Genomic DNA, 21,348 nt, shown 5'->3' on the forward strand with positions numbered 1-21,348 from the left:
TCTCCCTATGTAGCCCAGACTTTCCTGGATCTCTGTCTTCCTCCTGCCTTCCTCCCCACTGTTGGAATTACAGTGGTGTGCTATCATGTCTCAATAAACAATGCATTTTATGGTGATTAATTGATTGATATTGCTAGCATTGATTTATACTGTATATCTTATAAAGTAAGTTACAAAACATTTAAATACTAACCAAAGGGATGATCCTAATTATGCCGACACGTGGGAATAGTCAACATGTAAAATGCTTGTGACAGGTAATTGAATGTATTAACAAAAAAGGCGCTATGGAGATTTGCTCATCAAACTGAACTTGTTTATTATTTTCATAGCTAGTTCCTATGCAAAGTGGCAGTGGAATTTTTTATGCCTTCTTATAGATGGGACAGTTGCCAGAGTTCATAAATCATTTCACCATGTTTTCCATCGTTCACTTTTCTCATTGTATTTTCCTTCCCATCCCTTCCTGGTTTTGCATCAGTTGTGTCAATGGTAGATTTGGGGACAGACCACTATGAGCTAGGTACACTGGCATACACCCTTAGTCCCAACTATTTTGGGAGGCTGAGGTGGGAGGATTATTTGAGCTCTGGATTTGAAGACCAGTGTGTGTAAAATAGGGAGACTCCATCTCAAAAAAAAAATGCCTTGAAGAATGCCAGTGTTGTGCAAGGATCTGTTTGAGTCCTTGCTTTCATTTCTTTTGAGCTTTACCTAGAGTGAATTGCTGAATCATATGGTAATTTTGTTTTTGGTGGTACTGGGGTTTGAACTCTAAGGGAGGCACTCTACCACTTGAGCCACTCTGCCAGCCCCATCATACGGTAATTCTTAATCTTTTTGAAGATACTATTTTTTCCACAGTGGCCGTGCCATTCCTACCAGCAATCCAGCAATGCACCAGGGTTTCAGTTTGTCTACTGTTTAGGTCACTGTCAGTGCTTGTTACTTTACTTTTTTTTTTTTTTTTTGGGATAATAAGCTTCTTAATGGGGATGAAGTGGCACGTCATTATGGTTTTGATTTGCATTTCCTTAGCAACTAGTGATGCAGAGCAGCTTCTCACATACTTATTGGCTGTTTCTGTCTTTTGAGATATGTCTGTTTTTGAAATGGTTGTTAATTTTTTTGTTCTTGAATTGTAGGAGTTCTTTATATGTTCTGGCTCCATTGATGGTATAAGATGACATCATTCATATCTGTCTTTGAATTTTGGTTGCAAGGAATTTTGTGTGCTGTGGACATGTAGCATCTTTTCCTCAGGTCCCATTCATTTTCTAATAATACTCATTAAGAACACCAAATGACCTGGCCATAAATTTTTTTGTGTATCTGACTCTTTTCCAAAGAAGGATTATGGTAAAAAGAAAAATAATACCCACAAGATATATAGGGGAAACAAAGAAATGCGATATAGCAGACATAATCTAACTAGAGATAATGGGTATTTGGTTTCTTTTTTTAAAATAAGGTACATATTTATAAATGGAATCATAAAATATGTGATACATTACATCTGCCTGTCTAGCATATTGTTTTCAAGGGTCTTCCAGTTTTAGTACGCATTAATAGTCCATTGGTTTTTCTTGGTAAGGATAGTGCCACGTTTGTTTACCATTTACTGGTTGATGGGAATTTGGGTGTTTTCTGCTTTTTTGCTATGATGAGTAATGCTTCTGTTAACATTCTCATGGAACTTTTTGTGGAGGGGCATGTTTTTATTTCTCTGGGATAGATCTCTAAAAGTTACTCTTTTAACTTTTTTTTTTTTTTGCAGTGTGGGGAATAAACCTAGGGCCTCACCTGTGCCAGGCAGCACTTTTAACTTTTAAAGTGATTACCACCTTTTTCACAGTGCCTATATATATACCATTTTACATGGCTACCAGAAACATGCATGGGTTCTAATTTCACTATATCCTCCCAGGACTTATGTTTTGTCTTTTTTAAAAGGTTATAGTATAAAATGGTTGTGGTTTTGATTGGTGTTTCCTAAATTACAAATTATCTTGAGCATTTTTTTCATGTGCTTATTGGCCATTTGTGTATTTTCTTTGGAGATCTGTATATATATCTAAGTTCTTTGCCCATTTTAAATTGTCTCTTTTGTTTGTTTAATTGTAAAAATTCTATATATATTCTGGATACTAGACCCATATAAGATACATGATTTAAAAATGGTTTTCTCAGCTAGGCTCTAGTGGCTCATGCCTGTAATCCTAGCTACTTGGGAGGCTGAGATCGGGAGGCTCACAGCTCAAGGCTAGTCTGGGCAAATAGTTCATGAGACCTCCATCTCAACTAATAGTTAGGCTCAGTGTTATGTGTCTGTTGTCCCAATGATGGCTGAAAGCCTAAAATAGGAGGATCGTGGTCCAGGCTGGCCTAACAGAAGCTGTATTCTGTCTCCAAAGTGCCCAAAGCAAAAGGGCTGGGAATGTGGCTCAGGCACTTGCCTTGTATGTGCAGCACCCTGAGTTCAAACCTCAGTGCTGAAATAAAAAGGTGTTCTATTGGTGTGGTTTATTTTCACTTTCTTTTTTTATTGCTTATTCATTTATTCATATGTGTATACATTGTTTCTTTTTACTTTCTTAATGGTATTTTTTGATACACAAAAATTTTGAATTTTAATGAAGTCAGATTTGTCTTTTCCCTTTTGAGTTCATATTTAGAAAATCTTTTATTAAAAATGGGGTAAATGTTTATTTTCTGAACTTAAACTTTGAGCTCCTTATAACCCTGTTATATAACTTAACAGTTTCAGTTTATACTATAAAATTTAGTTACATAAATGTTTCCGTAAAGTTGAAAGTCTGATCTCTTCCAAGTCCTTTCCTATGTTTTAGTGATCTTTGTATAAGCCAGTTATACAATTATTTTGTGCCAAGCAGAAGATAAAATAATTTAAAAAACATTGCTGAGGGCTTCAAAGAGAGTAAGTGCTCAATAAATGTATTCAGTAAATTACTGATTTTTTTATGTAAAGGAAAAAAATCTGGGCTTTCCTTACTTCAGGTGTTGACACATTTATATCTTTCTCAGAAAGGTGTTCTACTTATGTTTTGGTTTCTAAGATTTTCAAAATACAGCCTGTGTACAAATAAGAGAAAATAACTACTAAAGTACTTACTGATAGTATGACAAGCTACGTCCACGAGCCAGCTATTGACTGAAATAAAGATGAATAAAATTCAGATATGAATATCTTTTTGCCTTTACTCCCTTAAATTTCTCTTTTGGGACAGGTGGGTTTATTTTGTTTCTTAAAAACTATACAGTACCTTGAAAGATCTCAATTTCTTGGGAGTATTTTGTGAATAATATCAGTCAGCATTTTCTTTTAAGTGATATTTTAACTCTTGGTTAGTATACAAGTACTTGTATTTTTCTGTCCTGGTGAAATAAATTTCAATGCTCATAACACTTATTTGAATATGCATATTCTCAGAAGTCTTTGTGGAATAGATAGGTTGTCAATTTTTTAGATGTTTATATTTAGTTAATTACATGGCTGACTAAGCAGTTCTTTAAATTTTTGTTTTGATAGTGAAAGCAAGTTGAATACATTGGTGCAGAAGCTTCATGACTTCCTGGCACACTCATCAGAAGAATCTGAAGAAACAAGTTCTCCTCCACGACTTGCAATGAATCAAAGCATAGGTAAATTGTAAAAGTAAAGCTGTATCTTCTAGTCTTTTCTTCATTTGTTTTTTTGGAAGGAAAGGAGCAGCTATTACAGGCTTTCAGTTTATAATGAGATGAGCAAGCTTTATAGAATCCCTATTGTGTGTCTTTGCTAGTATCTGCTATGGGCAATTTTCATTTTGGCAAGTAAAAATGTAAGCTTTGTATGGTTTATAGAAACTTAGAGAAGGAAGCATTTAGTTTGGTTTTATGTACCAATGGAAAAGTCTGATAGGGTGTTGAGTGTTGACCATAATGAAAAATAGTATTAGAAGAGGTGGGAGCAGTATAGAATTTTTTTATGGTACTGAGGATTGATTTCAGAGGCTTGAGCTTCATAGACAAGTGCTCTTCTCCCCCTGCATATGAATATTTCATGTACTGGGAGTTACATTTTTATGTTGTTTAATAATATTTCTGAGTTTATTTGGCGAATATCTTTTTTTGTTTTTGAGACATGGTCTCACTGTGTAGCCAGGCTGGCCTTGAACTCACTATATAGCCCAGGCTAGCTTTGAACACACCATCCTCCTACCTCAGACTCCTGAGTGCTGGGATTACAGATATGTGCCACCACCCCTGGCTCTCTTTTTTTTTTTTTTTTTAAATCCTGTGTCAGGTCAGTAGGTATAGAGAGATGGATGAACACACACACACACACACATATCATAAGAAAAAATACCACGGTGAAGGGCTAGGGGCGTGGCTCAAGTGGTAAAGCACTTGGCTAGCAAGCCAGGTCTTGAGTTCAAACCCCAGTACTGCAAAAAAAAAATTCTATAGTAAGAAGCAGTACCACACATGTAAGGGAGGGAAGGGAGAAGTGTCAGAAGTCAAATTTGAAAAGATACTGGCAAAGCAAAAGTGGTGACTGAAAGACATCAAGCCACAGATTGAAGAAATGCTGTGAATACCAAGCAGGATAACTACAATTAATCAATCATATCACAATCAGACTCCTGAAGAGCCAAAGCCAAGGGAAAATCATCTAAGTAGGCAGAAGAAAAAAGGTATTGTTCAGGGCCTACACTTTGAGCCACTCCACCAGCCTTTTTTTTTCTTGAGATGGTTTTTTTTTCAAGATAGGGTCTCATGAACTATTTGCCCAGGGCTGGCTTTGAACTTTCGAACTCAGTCCTCCTGATCTTTGCCTCCTGAGTAGCTAGGATTACAGGTGTGAGCCACCAGCACTCGGCAAGGTATGACTTTTAAAGGAACAAACAGTAATACTGATGACTTATTTAACACCAGAAATGATAGGAAGCAAATGATAATTAAGCAGTTTCTTTAAGTGTCAAATGATTCTCAATTTAGAACTCCACATTTAGTGGGAACAAAAAAAATCCTTAAAAATGAAGAGTGGAGTAATGATGTCTCCCAATAAATAAAAGGTGAGATCTGGAGGTCACAAGCCTTACGCTAGAGAAAATACCTCTGTACTGGAAGAAATGAAGGGTTTTCTGAAATCAAGAGGACAGTAATTGCAATAACGACCAGCAAATATAGGAAGTAAAGAATAACAAAGGGAAGGAGGGTAAATGATGGTAAAGTAAATCCAGAGTTGCTGTTTTTATCAATTACTTCAGTAATGGTCATAGGTAAGTTTTTTTATTCCCCAAAGTCCAGGATCTAGTTCAAGATTACACATTGCATACAGTTCACATGCATCTTTAGTCTTTTTAAAATCTAAAACCGTTTCTTTATCAGAGCTGTGCCATTTTTGAAAAGGACTAAGTTATTACTTCCTTGAATGGCCCTTAATGTGGATTATTTGTTTAGTTGTGATTAGATTTAGGTTGTATATTTTGGCAGAATATTACATAAAGTGATGTTATATTTTTCTCTGTGCAGCTTATCAACAGGGCATGATTTGTCCCTTCATTGGTGATGTTAACTTAGGTTATTTGGTTATGGTTGTATCCATTAGATTAATCTGTAAAGTTATGATTTTGTTAATAGCTAGTAAGTAATTGGATGGAGAACACTTTGAGATTACTTAGGTATACTTTTTTTTCCTTTTTTAAGCAATATTGGAGTCTCAACTCAGGGCCTCATGCTTGCTAGGCAGGCTCTCTTACTGCTTGTACCACTCCACAGCCCTAGGTATTCTTTTTATTAATAAGAGTTAATGTGTTTTCTATGGCATCTGATCACAAAATGAGCAACTTAAAAGAACCCAAATTTATTATCTCATAGTTCTGTAGGTCAGGAGTCTGGATGGTTTTACTGAGTTCTGCTTAGGGTATCACAAGACCAAAGTCAAGGTGTGGGTAAGACAGTGTTCCTTTATGGCAGCTCTGTGGTAACCCTACTCCAAAACTCAGTCAGGCTGGGCGCCAGTGGCTCATGCCTGTAATCCTAGCTACTCAGGAGGCAGAGATCAGGAGGATAGTGGTTTGAAGCCAGACAGGGCAAATAGGTCCATGAGACTCTATCTCGAAAAACCCTTCACAAAAAAAGAGCTGGTGGAGTGGCTCAAGGTAAAGGCCCTGAGTTAAAGCCCCAGTACTACAAAAACAAAACAAAAAACACCCATCTCAGGTTGTTGGCAGAATGCAATTCCTTGTGATTATATGTGATGCCCAGGTTTCACTTGCTACTGGCTAGGGTCCTGTCTTTCATCTCCTTTTAGCTGTGTTCATTTCTTCACACACGGAGTGTTTGTCGTGCTTTGAATCTCTCCCACTTACCTTTTTGTTTGCAGCTCCTGTTGATTTTTGCTAACAGCTGTTGAAATGTTTCTGCTTTTTATAAATTAATGTATATTAATTGTAAAAAGGAGTTTCATTATAATATTTCCATACATGCATACACTGTACTTTGATCAAATTCAGTCCCTCTGTGATATTTTCTTATCTCCCCCTTTAAAGCAATTTTTAACAAGTTTCATTATTCTATTTTCTTCTTTTGGTGGGACTGGGGTTTGAACTCAGGACTTTGCACTGCAGAGAAGGTGCTCTACCTCTTGAGCCACACCTCCAGTCCATTTTGCTCTGGTTATTTTGGAGATAGGGTCTCGAGAACTATTTGCCTGGGCTGGTCTTGAACCACAGTCCTCCTAAACTCAGCCATCCGGGTAGCTAGGATTATAGGTGTGAGCCCTAAGTGCCTGGGCTTATTATTCTATTTTCATACATGCGTAATGTACACCAATCATAGTCTCCAACCCATCACCTTCTCCTTTTGCCTGTTCTCCAACTTCTGGATCCCCAAAACTGGTCCCTGTTTTATATTCATTTTTTGTAGGTCTAGATTCTGCATATAATGGAGAACATGCAGTGTTTGTCTTTCTTAGTCTGGCTTATTTTGCTTCACATGATGATGTCTGTTCCATCCATTTTTCTACAAATGATGTAATTCCATTCTTCGTGGTTAAATAATACTCCACCTATATGTACATATATACATACAAAATGGAGTATTACCCATTCATTACTGAATGGATATTTAGGCTGATCCCATAACTTGGCTATTTTGAACAGTGGTGATATAAACAAGGTGTGCAGGCATCTCTATTGTATGCTTACGTACATTCCTTTGCATATACACCCAGGAGTAATACAGCAAGATCATATAGTTTCTTCAGGAACTGCCACACTGATTTCCATAGTAGCTGTACTAATTTCCATTCCTGCCAATAGTATATAAGGGTTCCTTTCCCCCTCCATGCCCACCAGCATTTGTTGTTGTTTTCTTTTTCTTTCTTTCTTTCTTTTTTTTGGCACTGGGGCTTGAACTCAGGGTGTTTTGAGATAGAGTCCCAAGAACTATTTGTCTGGGCTGGCTTTTAACCGCCATCCTCCTGATCTCTGCCTCCTGAGTAGCTATGATTGCAGGTGTGAGCCACAGGTGTCTGCTATGTTTTCTTATTTTTGAGCATAGAGGTAGGAAAGTTTATTGAGGAAAAGAATGAAAGCTCCTGTGGGAAGGGAGGGAACCTGACTTCAGAGAAGTGATATGATCTGAGGTTTTTATCCATTTTCTTCAGGGCGGTGCTTAATCTCTATGCTAATTAGGTGTGCAGAAAGCAGCATTCTGGTTGGCTGTTCCCGAAATGTTCTAATTGGTTATGTCCTAGTCTGTGTACTGTACTTATTCTGGTCTGTCCTGCTTTTCATTCTTTCCACCTGTTAAGGTCACAGGGCGGTCATAATGGAGGTTTCCAGGGCCCTTCTGTCTCATTCTTCCTCTGGAAGATATAACCTTGACTGCTTTGAGCTAGAAAGGGCATCAGTAGAGGATAGCAGTGAGGGCCTTCTCACAGAGGCCTATTTAAGGGTCCCTGGTAGATGGAGGCCTTTATTTGAGGCTCCCGTTTTTATCTTAAATTTAAGAGGTGACAAGGGAAATCTAATTGTCAGGAAATTTAGTTGACTGGTTGCCAGGACCAGGAGACATCAAGTTATTTTTTTACTGGCATCCATTTTTAAGTAAACTTAATATTGTCTGCTCTGTAGGTAATGAGGTGGCACTTTTTAAAAATGCTATTTAAATTGTACTTCCAGCCAGGAGAAATGATGTAATTCAGGTTTCAAATGGCAGGGCTGTCCCCATGGCAGCCTCTCCCATCCGAATGGCACTGACCATAAATCCAAAGGTCTTTACATTTTGGATAAAAGAGAGCCTTAGCTGGTCATATTACTTGTATTAAACTTAACACATTTTTAACTCTGTAAACTTCTGTATATGTTTAAATGAAGCTTATACATTCAGCCCACACATCTTTAGTCACAGACATATTACTAACTGTATTAGTATCACTTAATAGTTGTTTAACAACAATTATGAAGTGATCTTTTAGAAGCCTTGACATAAACGGAATCTCAAATAAGCTTTCAATTAGTTATGACTCAGTTACCTTAGTAGTCAAAACCCTGATTAAAAAAAAGGAAACCTATAAGCTATTTTTTAGCAATTACAAAGAGCAGAATATTTTTAAGATGGAGAGCTAGATGCTAGATTTGTATTAGTTTATTCAGTTTTGACTATCATTTGGTTATCATTTAAACAAATTTTGGTTATTTAGATAACCTTTTGAATTATAGTCATATTGATCATATACATGAACTTTTTATGAGTTCCATCTTTTATGTACTTAAGACCTACTCATATATTTGTTACCTTTTGAACATTGAGGTTTTATTTTGGAACAGGCCTTTATTTTATTTTATTTTTTTTTTACTCTCAAACCTTAATATTATATTCATTATGTTTAGCTTTCTCATGGAGAAAAAGAAACCCAGGCAAAACCTTTACATTATCTACCTGCCAGGCCTACAATATAGTTTTAATCTTTTTTTTTAAACTGATATTTGGGCAATTTCTATGAAATGGACAGAAAACTATCAACAAGAGTGACTGTAATATGGCCAGTCTTATAGGTCAAGAGTTATGATCTTTGATCCATTGCTCAATCCATTTCAAGATCTTATCAATGTTATCCTCTAGATCTTCGGGTTTATTGCTGGGCAGCTGATGCACAATTTCTTCTTTGTAGGATGCTGTGGCTTCTTCATAAAGAACTTGAAAAATCTCACACTGAATATTGTCTTGTAGTTTCTTCTCACTGTAACCCCTTGTTTCAAGTCTTTTGTACAATACACTGTTATCTGTTCTCAACACAAAAACTATATGAAACCAGCGTTCAGGGAAGAAATCACAGCCATGGTAATCAACAATAACACCACCTTCTCGTATCTGGGAACAGGCCTTTAGAACAAACTTTATCCTACAAAATCTTTTTTTCATCCAAAAACATTTTCTTTTCCCTTTAACCTGTTTTCTTTCCCCAAAATATATCCAATACCTTTCTGTATCCTTCCTATTTGTTGACTTTTTTGTTTCTTTTTTAACTTGTATTTTAAAATAGCTTTAAAAACCTTTAAATTTAAACAAAACTGTTTTTCCAGTAAAATAAAATACTCTTAGTAGCCTTATGTTTTTATGAAAAAAAACCTTAAAATTATTTCTCTCTAAAAAAGTAATTTACAAATGCACATTAATAGATCCAACTATAAAAGAGTTGAATATAAATTACCCTTAGGACAGAATGAAACACATTAAGGTTACTGTCCACAGAGCCCCTTTTTTAGTCCTAAGGTGGAGGATAATTCTTTTTTTTTTTTTTCATTTTTCTTTTATTATTCATATGTGCATACAAGGCTTGGTTCATTTCTCCCCCCTGCCCCCACCCCCTCCCTTACCACCCACTCCACCCCCTCCCTCTCCCCCCCTCAATACCCAGCAGAAACTATTTTGCCCTTATCTCTAATTTTGTTGTAGAGAGAGTATAAGCAATAATAGGAAGGAACAAGGGGTTTTGCTGGTTGAGATAAGGATAGCTATACAGGGCATTGACTCACATTGATTTCCTGTGCGTGGGTGTTACCTTCTAGGTTAATTCTTTTTGATCTAACCTTTTCTCTAGTTCCTGGTCCCCTTTTCCTATTGGCCTCAGTTGCTTTAAGGTATCTGCTTTAGTTTCTCTGCATTAAGGGCAACAAATGCTAGCTAGTTTTTTAGGTGTCTTACCTATCCTCACCCCTCCCTTGTGTGCTCTCGCTTTTATCATGTGCTCATAGTCCAATCCCCTTGTTGTGTTTGGAGGATAATTCTTGAAAGTCTGTATTTTAGTTAGACCTGGATGAAATTTAAACTCTTCTGATGAAGTCCTGGCCAATGCACCAAGAGGCTCTACTCAACCTTGCTGGCTTAGGTGTTTAGCCAGAAGGAGGGTTGGTATTCTGGGTTCTTGTTTCACGAAGCTGAAGAATGTACCTCTCAACAAGGAAGGGTGAGCCTAGAGGTAGGAAAAGAATTAAGGAAAAGAATGAAAGCTCCTTCAGGAAGGGTGGGGTCCTGAAGTGGGTTGTTCTGTTGTTGTTTTCTTGATGGTTGCATTCTGAGTGTGGTGAGATTGAATCTCACTGTTATTTTAATTTGCATTTTCTTTTCGACTAAGGATATTGAACATTTCTTCCTGTATTTATTGACCATTTGTACTTCTTTTGAGAACTGTCTATTCAGCTCATTTGCCTATTTATTAATTAGAATGTTCTTTTAGTGTTTAATTTTTTGAACTCATTGTATATTCTGGATACTAATCCTTTATCCATTTAATAGCTGGCAAACATTTTTTCTCATTCTGTAGGGTATCTCCTCACTCTGGTGATAGTTTCCTTTGATGTCCAGAAGCTTTTTAATTTGATGCAACCTGAGCTGTCAATTCTTGCTCTTATTTCCTGAGCAATTGAAGTCCTATTCAGAAAGTTGTTTCCTATCCCAGTGTCTTAAAGTGTTTTCCTATAGTACTTTCAAAGTTTCAGGTCTTACATTAACATCCTTGATCCATTTTGAATTGATTTTTGTATAGGATGAGGGATAGGAATCTAGTTTCAGTCTTCTACATATGAACATCCAGTTAGTTCTTAACACCATTTGTTGAAGAGGCTATAATTTTTTTCCAATGTATATTTCTAGCACTTTGGCCAGAATCAGATGGCTATATCTGTGTGGGTTTATTTCTGGATCATTATTCCACAGGTCTACATGTCTGTTTTTGTGCCAGTACCATGCTGTTTTTGTTACTGTGGCTGTGCAGTATAATTCAAAGTTGGTTATTGTGATACCTGCAGCATTGCTCTTTTTGCTCAGCATACCTTCAACTATTCAGGTTCTTTTGTGCTTCCATATGAATTTTTGGATTGATTTTTCTATTTCTGTGAAATAGAAATGGAATTTTGATGGGAATTGCATTGCATTTGTACATTGCTTTCAGCAGTATAGCCATTCTCACAATATTCTGCTAATCCATGAACGTAAGAGCTCTTTCCGTCTTCTAGTGTCTTCTTTAATTTCTTTCTTTGCAGTCTTTTAGTTTTGATTGTACAAGTCTTTGATTTCCTTAGGCTTATTCGTAGGTATTTTGTGAGGCTATGTGAACAGGATTGTATTCCTGATTTCTTTCTTAGCCTGCTTATTACTGGTATATAGAACAGCTACTGATATTTGTATGTTGATTTTATATACTTTTATTTTGCCAAAAGTGTTTATAATATCTGAGCTTTTTGGTGAAGTATTCTATTCAGGGTCTTTTAGGTATAGGATCATATCACCTACAAATTCGGATAATTTGACTTCTTCCTTTCCTATTTGTGTTTTATTTATTTCTCTTGCTTTACTGCTCTGGCTAAGAAATCAAGAGTGGAAAACGTGAACACCCTTGTCTCCTTCCTGACAACAGAAAAAATGGTTTCAGTTTTTCCTGTTTAATATGTTGGCTATAGGCTTATCAAATATAATTTTTATTATGTTGAGGTATGTTCTTTCTGTTCCTAGTTTTTTCAGGGATTTTTATCATGAAGGGATGTTGGATCTTTTTTTGTGTCTATTGAAATAGTCATATGATTTTTGGCCTTTATTCTGTTTATGTGCTCGTACATTTTGATTTGCATATTTTGAAGCATCCTTCCATCTTTACAGTGAAACCAACTTGTTCATGGTATGTGATTTTGTTTTGATGGTACTGGGATTTGATCAGGGCCTCTTGCTTGCTATGCTCTACTACTTGGGCCACGTTCCTGCACATGTATGATCTTTTTAATGTTTTGCTGACTTCTGTCTTAGGAACAGTCATTTATTTATTTGTTTGTTTGTTTGGTGGTACTGGGGTTTGAACTAAGAGCCTCATGCTTGCTAGGCAGGTGCTCTACCATTTGGGCCACTCTGCCAGCCCCATTTAATGTGTTGTTGAATTCAGTTTGCAAGAATTTTATTCAGAATTTTGTGCTCTATGTTCATTAAGGAAATTGTTCTATAATTTCTTTGTTGTGTCCTTGCCTGGATTCGTGTCAGTATAATATGGGTTTCATAGAATGAGTTTGGTAGCATTTCTTCCTTTTCTATTTTACAGAATAGTTTGAGGCATACTGGTGTTGATTTCTTTTTTGGTCTCCTAGAATTTATCAGTGAATCTGTCCCTTCCTGGGGTTTTCTTTGTTCAGAGATTATTACTGCTTCAATTTCATTGCTTGATAATTTCTAGGTTTTCACAGTATTCCCTAATGAGACTTTGAATTTCTTTTGTATTTGTTATGATATCCCGTTTCTCATCTCTGTGGGTGTTTTTTTTTTTTTTTTTCTTCGTGGTACTGGAGTTTGAATTGAGGACTTTGCTCATCTCTAATTTTGTTAATTTGGGCTTTCTCCCTCTTTGTTTTGGTTAGTTTGGCTAAGGGTTTGTCCATCTTGTTTATCTTTTCAACGATCTAGCTCATTGTTTCATTGGTTCTCTGGCTTGTTATGTTAGTCTCCATTTAGTTAACTTCTTCTCTGATCCCATTCTTTTCATCTACTGCTTTTGAGTTTGGTTTGTTCTTTTTAAGACCTTGAGGTACATCATTAGCTCATTTATTTGGGATTTTTTTTTTAAATACTGGGGCTTATACCTTGCTTCACCAGTCCTTTTTTGTGAATGTTTTTTTTTTTGAGATAGGGTCTTAAGAACTATTTGCCCAGGCTCACTGTGAACTGTGATGTTCCTGATTTCTGCCTCCTGAGTAGCTAGGATTACAGGTGTGAGCTGCCAGTGACCAGCATATCTTGATTTTTTAATGTTGGCACTCAGCTATAAACTTTGCTCTTAGCACTTCCTTTGCTGTATCCCACAGGTGCTGATAAGTTGTGTTTTAATTTTCAGTAGTTTAGGGATTTTTTTTCCCCTTATTTCTTCGATGACTCAGTGATCATTCAAGAGTGAGTTGTTGGACTGGAGGAGTGGCCCAAGTGGTAGAGTACCTGCTTTGCAAGTCACACTTGAGCCCTGAGTTCAAATCCCATTCCCACAAAAAAAAACCAGAGTGAATTGTTCAGTCTCCATGTGTTTGACTATTTTCTATAGTTTCTCTTGCTGTTTATTTCCCATTCAAATGTTGTTTACAGAGTACAAGCTTTTCTATGAATTTCAGCAGTGTACAAAATGTACCTTTTACCTCCTTGTCATACACCGGCAATATCTCTAACACATAGAGACTAGATATTGCAAAATTTGGACTTATTTGCTCATTATAAATAGTTACAAGACAAAATGCACAAAATATACTGAAAAATGGTGTCTGAAAATGTCCCAAATATGGAGACACTAGTATAGTACCTTTTGCATCTGCTTTCATCCCACCCTCAAAACCACTGAACAAGTACAGGCAGTACCATACTGCTCACAGAGGTGTTTTCACAATTCTGTTCCTAAGGGACAGTATTTCATATGAAGTTTAGCAAAGAGATATTTACAAAATATTTTACTTCTCCATATTTAACTTAATACACAGGGCACTTGTAAACATCTGGATGGAGTAGATATTTCAAGTAAGGACTCAATTTGTCCAATATATACTCAACAGTCTGCAATAAACTGCACACATGTAACAAGTTATAATTTGAAAGTGTCTTCAAAATACAAGCATCTTGAATATCCTTTTTCCACTGATCCAGTGGATTATGTTGCTCAAATTTTTCGTAAGACAACCTTAGGAATTTTAACACAACATGTACAGTATTAGTTAGTTTATTAACTCTACTTTTGTCAAACATTAGCAGCCTCTTTAATACGTGTAAAGGCTAGATATAAATTAGGACTCCTTTGTTCTTTATGTACACTGTGTGCACAGGAAACTAAAATAAAATGGGACAGTGTTTATTCTTCCTCGCTATAAGCACACTGACTTCACTGTTTGCATTTCCTTTTCCTGGTAACCACAGCACAAAGACAATGTGTTCAACTGCAAGGGTTTTGACACTTCTCCCCAAATAACATTCATATGAATTTTAACAAAACCATATTTACTTTGTGTTACTTGACTACTCCTACCTTAAAAATACATCAGGTGCTTCAGAACATCTGCAAGGGCTAGATATTTCAAAAAAGGAGTCAGCATAGTTAGCTATATATACAGTAATGAAGAATAAAATGCACACACAAAACAATGGTTGTAATTAAAAAAAAGTCATTTCCATTCAACCAGTCTGGTAGTGGATCTTTTCCCTCTCATGGTCTTTTGCTCCATGTCTTCTCACCCACTGAGTAAATATGGACAAATGTCATTCTTGCTGTCACTTCTAGAAGCGGTCTAACAACTCCATTCTAACAACTTCCAGAAAACATTTCCTTGCTTTTTAAAAACACACTTGGGCATTTATGACACTTGTAATTTTCTACTCTACTTTATCATATGTTAGCAATCTCTTGAATGTCAAGGTGAAACAAAAGTTTTATTTTAAAAGGTTGAAGGTGTGGGCACCTGTGGCTCACACCTATAATCCTAGCTACTCAGGAGGCAGAAATCAGGAGGATCATGGTTGAAATTCAGCCCAAGCAAATAGTTCACAAGATTCTATTTAAAAAAATACCCATCACAAAAAAAAAAAGTTTGGTGGAGTGGCTTAAGTGGTAGAGCACCTACCTCGCAAGTGTGAGGCCCTGAGTTCAAACTGTAGTACCGCAAAAAAAAAAAAAAAAAAAAAAAAGGGTTGGGGGAAAGCGGACAGCAGCAGCTTTTTTTTTTGGCGGGACTGGGTTTTGAACTCGCAGCATTGCACTACAGAAGGTAAACATTCTACCACTTGAGCCATTCCTCCAGCCCGAAAAGGGCGGGTTCGTATTATGTATATAAGATTACTACAGAGGCCCAATGTTCAGTGGGCGTTTCCTTGTGGGTGTTTCCTATTGGCTAAGGATGTAAATATTCGTTGGGCTTTTCCTATTGGCCCATGTGTCCTATCAGCATACCCTTACGCTGTGATGGCAAGAAGATGGTCAGTCCTTTGGGGCTCAACTTACGTTAGAGCACCGTTAGCGCACCCTTAACATTCGGTATGGGGAGAATGTTAGGTGTCGCCTGTTAACGTCTTATCTTTGTTGTTGGGAGGATGTTAGGTAGTTAGGTATCACCCCGCTGGAACATAGTGGTCACCTAAGGACCCAGATCTCTGGGACTCCTTAGCCTAAAGTGTTGGTGAGGTTTAGTGTGCAGAGCCTGCCTTCTCTGGCCCTCCAAGCCTGTAAGGACTCTCTAGTGCTAGAGCAGCCGCCATTCTTCTTGCTATTCTCCTCGATGGCCTGATGGGGGCTCCACTTTTAGACCTGATAAGGTTGGGCCGGGAGACCAAGCACCCGCAGGGTTGTGTGGGAATTGAGGGGGTTAGCTGCTTCCTCGAGGCCTGCACTTGGCCTGTGGGTGGCCTTAACAAGGTGTCTGCAGAGCCTGGGTCCCTCAGTGCACCCCCTGGCCTGGAGAAGGGTGGACGTGGAAGGTCCCAGAGGAACATGCTGTATTCTGCTGGAACGCCATATAAGATTTTACACCTTCCTTTCAAATCATGATGCTATTCATTTCTTTTTTCTTGCCTACTTGCTCTGATTAGAAATATCTACTACAAAGTTGAGCAGAAGTTGCAACAGATTTTCTTGTTTTGTTTCTAATCTTAAGGGCAAAGTGTTCATTCTTTCATCACTAAAGGTGATGTTACCTGTGGGCTTTTTGTAGATTTCTTTTTCTTTTTGGCTCATTGGAGTTTGAATTCAGGGCCTAGCGCTTGCTTGGCAGGCCCTCTACCACTCTGCCAGCTTTTTTGTGTAGATTTTTGATGAAGCTCTTTTCCCCTTAATTTGTTAAGTGGGAGACAGTATTTTTAGGGCTACTTTTAGATTTATAGCAAAACTAAATGAAAAGCACACAGTGAGTTTTGATATGGGCCTCCCCCAGTGCGCTTCCCCATTGTCAACAGTCCTTTCCAGAGTGGTACAGTTGTTAAAATTGATGAACTTTCTTAGCCACATATTGTCACTCCAAGTCCGTAATTCATATTAAGAGTCATTCTTGGTATTACATATTCTAGGAATTTTCACAAATATATTATGACCTGTTTTACTCATTGTAGTATCATAGAGACTGGTTTCACTTCTCTAACGATCCTCTGTTTTAGGAGGAGGATATAACTCAGTGGCAGAGCACTTGCTTAGCATAGGTGAAGCCATGCATTTAAACCTCAGGAATCTAAAAACAAAACAAAACAAGAAAACCCCTCTGTCATACATCTATTCCTTCCTTCCTCCTGGCTAGCTTTTGGTAACCATTGACCTTTTTACTGTCTTAGTAGATTTGCCCTTTCCAGAATGTCCTATGTTGGAATGATACACTTGCATCCTTTTCAGATCGGCTTCTTTCACTTAATAATAATATGCATTGCAATTTCTTCCAGGTCTTTCCACAGCACCATTGCTCATTTTCTTTTTAGCTTGAAAAATTCCACAGGTTGATTGTCCATTCGCCCTCCAAAGAATGTCTTAGCTGCTTCCAGATTTGGCAATTATGAATAAAGCTGCTTTAAGTGTGTTTCATATAAATGAAAAGTAAACATGTATATAAACCCTTGAGTGTATTTTTTTTGTGAACATATGTTTTCAACTTCTTTGGGTAAATACCAAGGAGTGTGTTTGCTGGATCATATGGTAAGAATATGTTCAGTTTCTCAGAAACTGCTTAACTGTCTTTCCAACGTAGCTGTACCATTTTATATTTTCACCAGCAATAAACAAGAGTTCCTGTTGCTTTACATCCTCACAGCTTTTGGTATTGTCAGTGTTTTGGATTTTGACCATTCTGATAGGTGTTTAGAGGTATCTCTTTGCTGTTTTAATTAGCAGTTCCCTAATGACATAAATTGAGCCATACCTTTTCACATGATTGTCATCTGTACATCTTCATTCAGATGATATTTTCCTAGTTTTAAATCAGTTTGTAAAAAGTTACTGTTGAGGGGCTGGGGGTAGATCACCTGCCTAGCAAGTGGAAAGCCCCGAGTTCAAACCCCAGTTCCACCCAAAAATTATTACTGTTGAGTAAAATAAAATGGGACAGTGTTTATTCTTCCTCGCTATAAGCACACTGACTTCACTGTTTGCATTTCCTTTTCCTGGTAACCACAGCACAAAGACAATGTGTTCAACTGCAAGGGTTTTGACACTTCTCCCCAAATAACATTCATATGAATTTTAACAAAACCATATTTACTTTGTGTTACTTGACTACTCCTACCTTAAAAATACATCAGGTGCTTCAGAACATCTGCAAGGGCTAGATATTTCAAAAAAGGAGTCAGCATAGTTAGCTATATATACAGTAATGAAGAATAAAATGCACACACAAAACAATGGTTGTAATTAAAAAAAAGTCATTTCCATTCAACCAGTCTGGTAGTGGATCTTTTCCCTCTCATGGTCTTTTGCTCCATGTCTTCTCACCCACTGAGTAAATATGGACAAATGTCATTCTTGCTGTCACTTCTAGAAGCGGTCTAACAACTCCATTCTAACAACTTCCAGAAAACATTTCCTTGCTTTTTAAAAACACACTTGGGCATTTATGACACTTGTAATTTTCTACTCTACTTTATCATATGTTAGCAATCTCTTGAATGTCAAGGTGAAACAAAAGTTTTATTTTAAAAGGTTGAAGGTGTGGGCACCTGTGGCTCACACCTATAATCCTAGCTACTCAGGAGGCAGAAATCAGGAGGATCATGGTTGAAATTCAGCCCAAGCAAATAGTTCACAAGATTCTATTTAAAAAAATACCCATCACAAAAAAAAAAGTTTGGTGGAGTGGCTTAAGTGGTAGAGCACCTACCTCGCAAGTGTGAGGCCCTGAGTTCAAACTGTAGTACCGCAAAAAAAAAAAAAAAAAAAAAAAGGGTTGGGGGAAAGCGGACAGCAGCAGCTTTTTTTTTTGGCGGGACTGGGTTTTGAACTCGCAGCATTGCACTACAGAAGGTAAACATTCTACCACTTGAGCCATTCCTCCAGCCCGAAAAGGGCGGGTTCGTATTATGTATATAAGATTACTACAGAGGCCCAATGTTCAGTGGGCGTTTCCTTGTGGGTGTTTCCTATTGGCTAAGGATGTAAATATTCGTTGGGCTTTTCCTATTGGCCCATGTGTCCTATCAGCATACCCTTATGCTGTGATGGCAAGAAGATGGTCAGTCCTTTGGGGCTCAACTTACGTTAGAGCACCGTTAGCGCACCCTTAACATTCGGTATGGGGAGAATGTTAGGTGTCGCCTGTTAACGTCTTATCTTTGTTGTTGGGAGGATGTTAGGTAGTTAGGTATCACCCCGCTGGAACATAGTGGTCACCTAAGGACCCAGATCTCTGGGTCTTTGTATATCTTGGTTAATTGTCCTTTATCCAAGATGTGACTCACAGATTTTCTCGAGTCTGTGGCTTTTCTTCTCATTTGAAGTTTTGTAGTATTTTCTTGAGGCCTTTGCATCTATATTCATGGGGATTTTTTTTTTTGTGGTGGTAGTGGGGTTTGAACTCGGGCATTCTCACTTACTTGGCAAGTGTTCTACCACTTGAGCCACACCCCAGCCCTCATAGGAAGATATTGATCTCTAATTATCTCTTCTTGTGAATCCTGGCATCAGGGTAATATTGTTAGCATAAAATGAGTCGGTAAATGTTTCCTCTTTTCTGTCTTTTTAGAATTCTGAAGAATCCAAATTTTCTTTTTTATTGGTGTGGATTAAATTGTATATTCCATATGTGCACATAATGTACCTTGATCATATTCACTACCTCTATCACTCTTTCCTTCTCCTACTTCCTCCTACCCACTTTTCCCCATCCACCTACCTTTTCAGGTCAGGTTATCTCAGTATTCAGGAAGGACCAGGTAGTGACTACTGGAGTAGGGATGTAGTTCAGTTGCCAAATTTTAGCCTACGTGTTCAGGGCACTGTTAGGGTGCAGCCAGATCCCTTGCACCAGTCAGAGAGATGAAAAGTAGCTATAGTCTCTTGTAATTCCTGCTGTTCAGGCTGGCTCTGTATGTGGCCTGAGGGCGACTGATCAGGGTCAGTTGTTGGCTTCAGGGCTGCGCTCACTATAGAAGCTTCCCTTCTTTGTATATCTGGATTCTCTGGTCATTGCAACAAACTTGATTCCTTTGTTCCAGGCAGATTCCCTCTTGTTTTACAGCCCCCCCCCCAGTTTGTGCCCCCAGGGGCAGCAATTATTCAAGCCTTGAGGTATCTTCCGAATGAGAGAGAGAGAGAGAGAGAGAGAGAGAGAGAGAGAGAGAGAGAGAGAGAGAAAGTACGCAGATAGAGCATTGAATTCTGTACTGTAGAGGGAGAACCTGACAGACTGGTCTCAGCACTTTTAGACTCCATCTAGCATTTAACCACCCTGTGGGAGGGAGAAGGCTAGAGAAATTGAGTGATCCATGGGATCTGGGCTTAGAGCTCTTAGTCCTACTGGTAGCAAACCACATGCAGTGAGGGGGCAGCTTCATAGGCTGAGCAATCTTCCAGCTATGGGCTTGGAACTCTGTTTTTGTAAGGGATCCTCAAGTGATAGGGTTTGTTGCTTACCACAGAGGCTGGGGCTACCGAAACTACTCAGTGGGTCCACAGCAGGCTCACAACCTCTCTCCACCACCTCCCATGCCTGTCTCCCATCCAGACAAGGTGACAGGGTGTCTTCAGGCTCTCTGAGCCGCATTTGTTTCTTGTTTTCAGCTCATTCTCAAACAATAAGACCCCTCTCAAGATGGCTGAGATATGGAAAGTGACAAAATGGCTTTTTTCCTGCAATTTTAGCCTTCCATGCATAAGCCACTGTCATACTAAATTTCCCCGTTGGATTTAAAGCTTGTAGGCTTATCGTATGACTAGGTCTGCCTGTGTGACTTTCTCCTACTTTATTCTGTTCAGTTTTTTTTTTTTCAGTACAGGGGTTTGAACTCTGGGCCTACATCTTAAGTCACTTTACTAGCCCTTTTTTGTGATTTTTTTTTTTGAGATAGGGTCTTGTGAATTATTTGTCTGGGCTACTTTGAACTACAGTCCTCCTGATCTCTGCCTCCTGAGTAGCTAGGGATTACAGGTGGGAGCCACTGGCACCCGGTCTGTTCAGTTTTTTGTTTTGTTTTGTTATAGCTGTTCAATCACCTCTTCAGTAAGTTGTTCCCAATGCTCTTACTCTCTTTGGAATATAGTCCTTTGCTACCCTGCCTCTGTTCATTCTTGAAGTCACAGGGAAGAAGCTTCTAGTCCATCCTGCCCTGCCCTGTGGATATTTAAAGAGAACTGTGGATAATCAGTTCTCTTTAAATATGTGATATAATTACTTTTCTGTATGGCTAGGTTTTTGATGACTAATTTAATCTTTTAAGTTGTTATGGATCTATTCATGTTATGTATTTTTTTCTTGAGTCAGGTTCATTAATTTATGTGTTCACATTTGTAAGTTATTTTTGGTGTATGGTTCTTTATAGTTTTCCTTTATAATCCTTTTATTTTGGTAAGGGTAGTTGTAATATCCCCTCTTTTATTTCTGATTATAGTAATTTACATCTTTTCCCCCTTTTTTCTTGGTCAGTGTAAGAGCCTAAGGTTTATTCCGTTCTTTCAAACAACTATGTTTTGGTTTCACTGTTTTTTCCCCTTATTTTCTATTCCTTATTTTATTAGTTTCATTAATTTCTACTCTGTTCTTAATTCTTTTGTTTGCTTTAGAGTTAGTTTGCTCTTATATTTACGGTATTATGGTGAGGTAAAATAAATTATTATTAGGCCTTTTCATTTTTACCATAAGATGG

At 37.8% G+C, this 21,348-nt stretch overlaps 1 protein-coding gene across 4 annotated transcripts in view; it reads left to right on the plus strand.

Moving 5' to 3' along the window:
- The window catches only part of Atrx (ATRX chromatin remodeler), a 195,036-nt gene that overhangs the window by 47,611 nt on the left and 126,077 nt on the right, over nucleotides 1-21,348 (plus strand). For all 4 annotated transcript variants that reach the window (XM_074062634.1, XM_074062635.1, XM_074062636.1 and 1 more), the window contains exon 2: nucleotides 3,551-3,663. In XM_074062634.1, the coding sequence (XP_073918735.1) occupies nucleotides 3,551-3,663 (113 nt within the window). The remainder of the gene's footprint in view (nucleotides 1-3,550; nucleotides 3,664-21,348) is intronic.

Source organism: Castor canadensis, chromosome X (genome assembly GCF_047511655.1).
Source record: "Castor canadensis chromosome X, mCasCan1.hap1v2, whole genome shotgun sequence".
Lineage (NCBI taxonomy): Eukaryota > Metazoa > Chordata > Mammalia > Rodentia > Castoridae > Castor > Castor canadensis.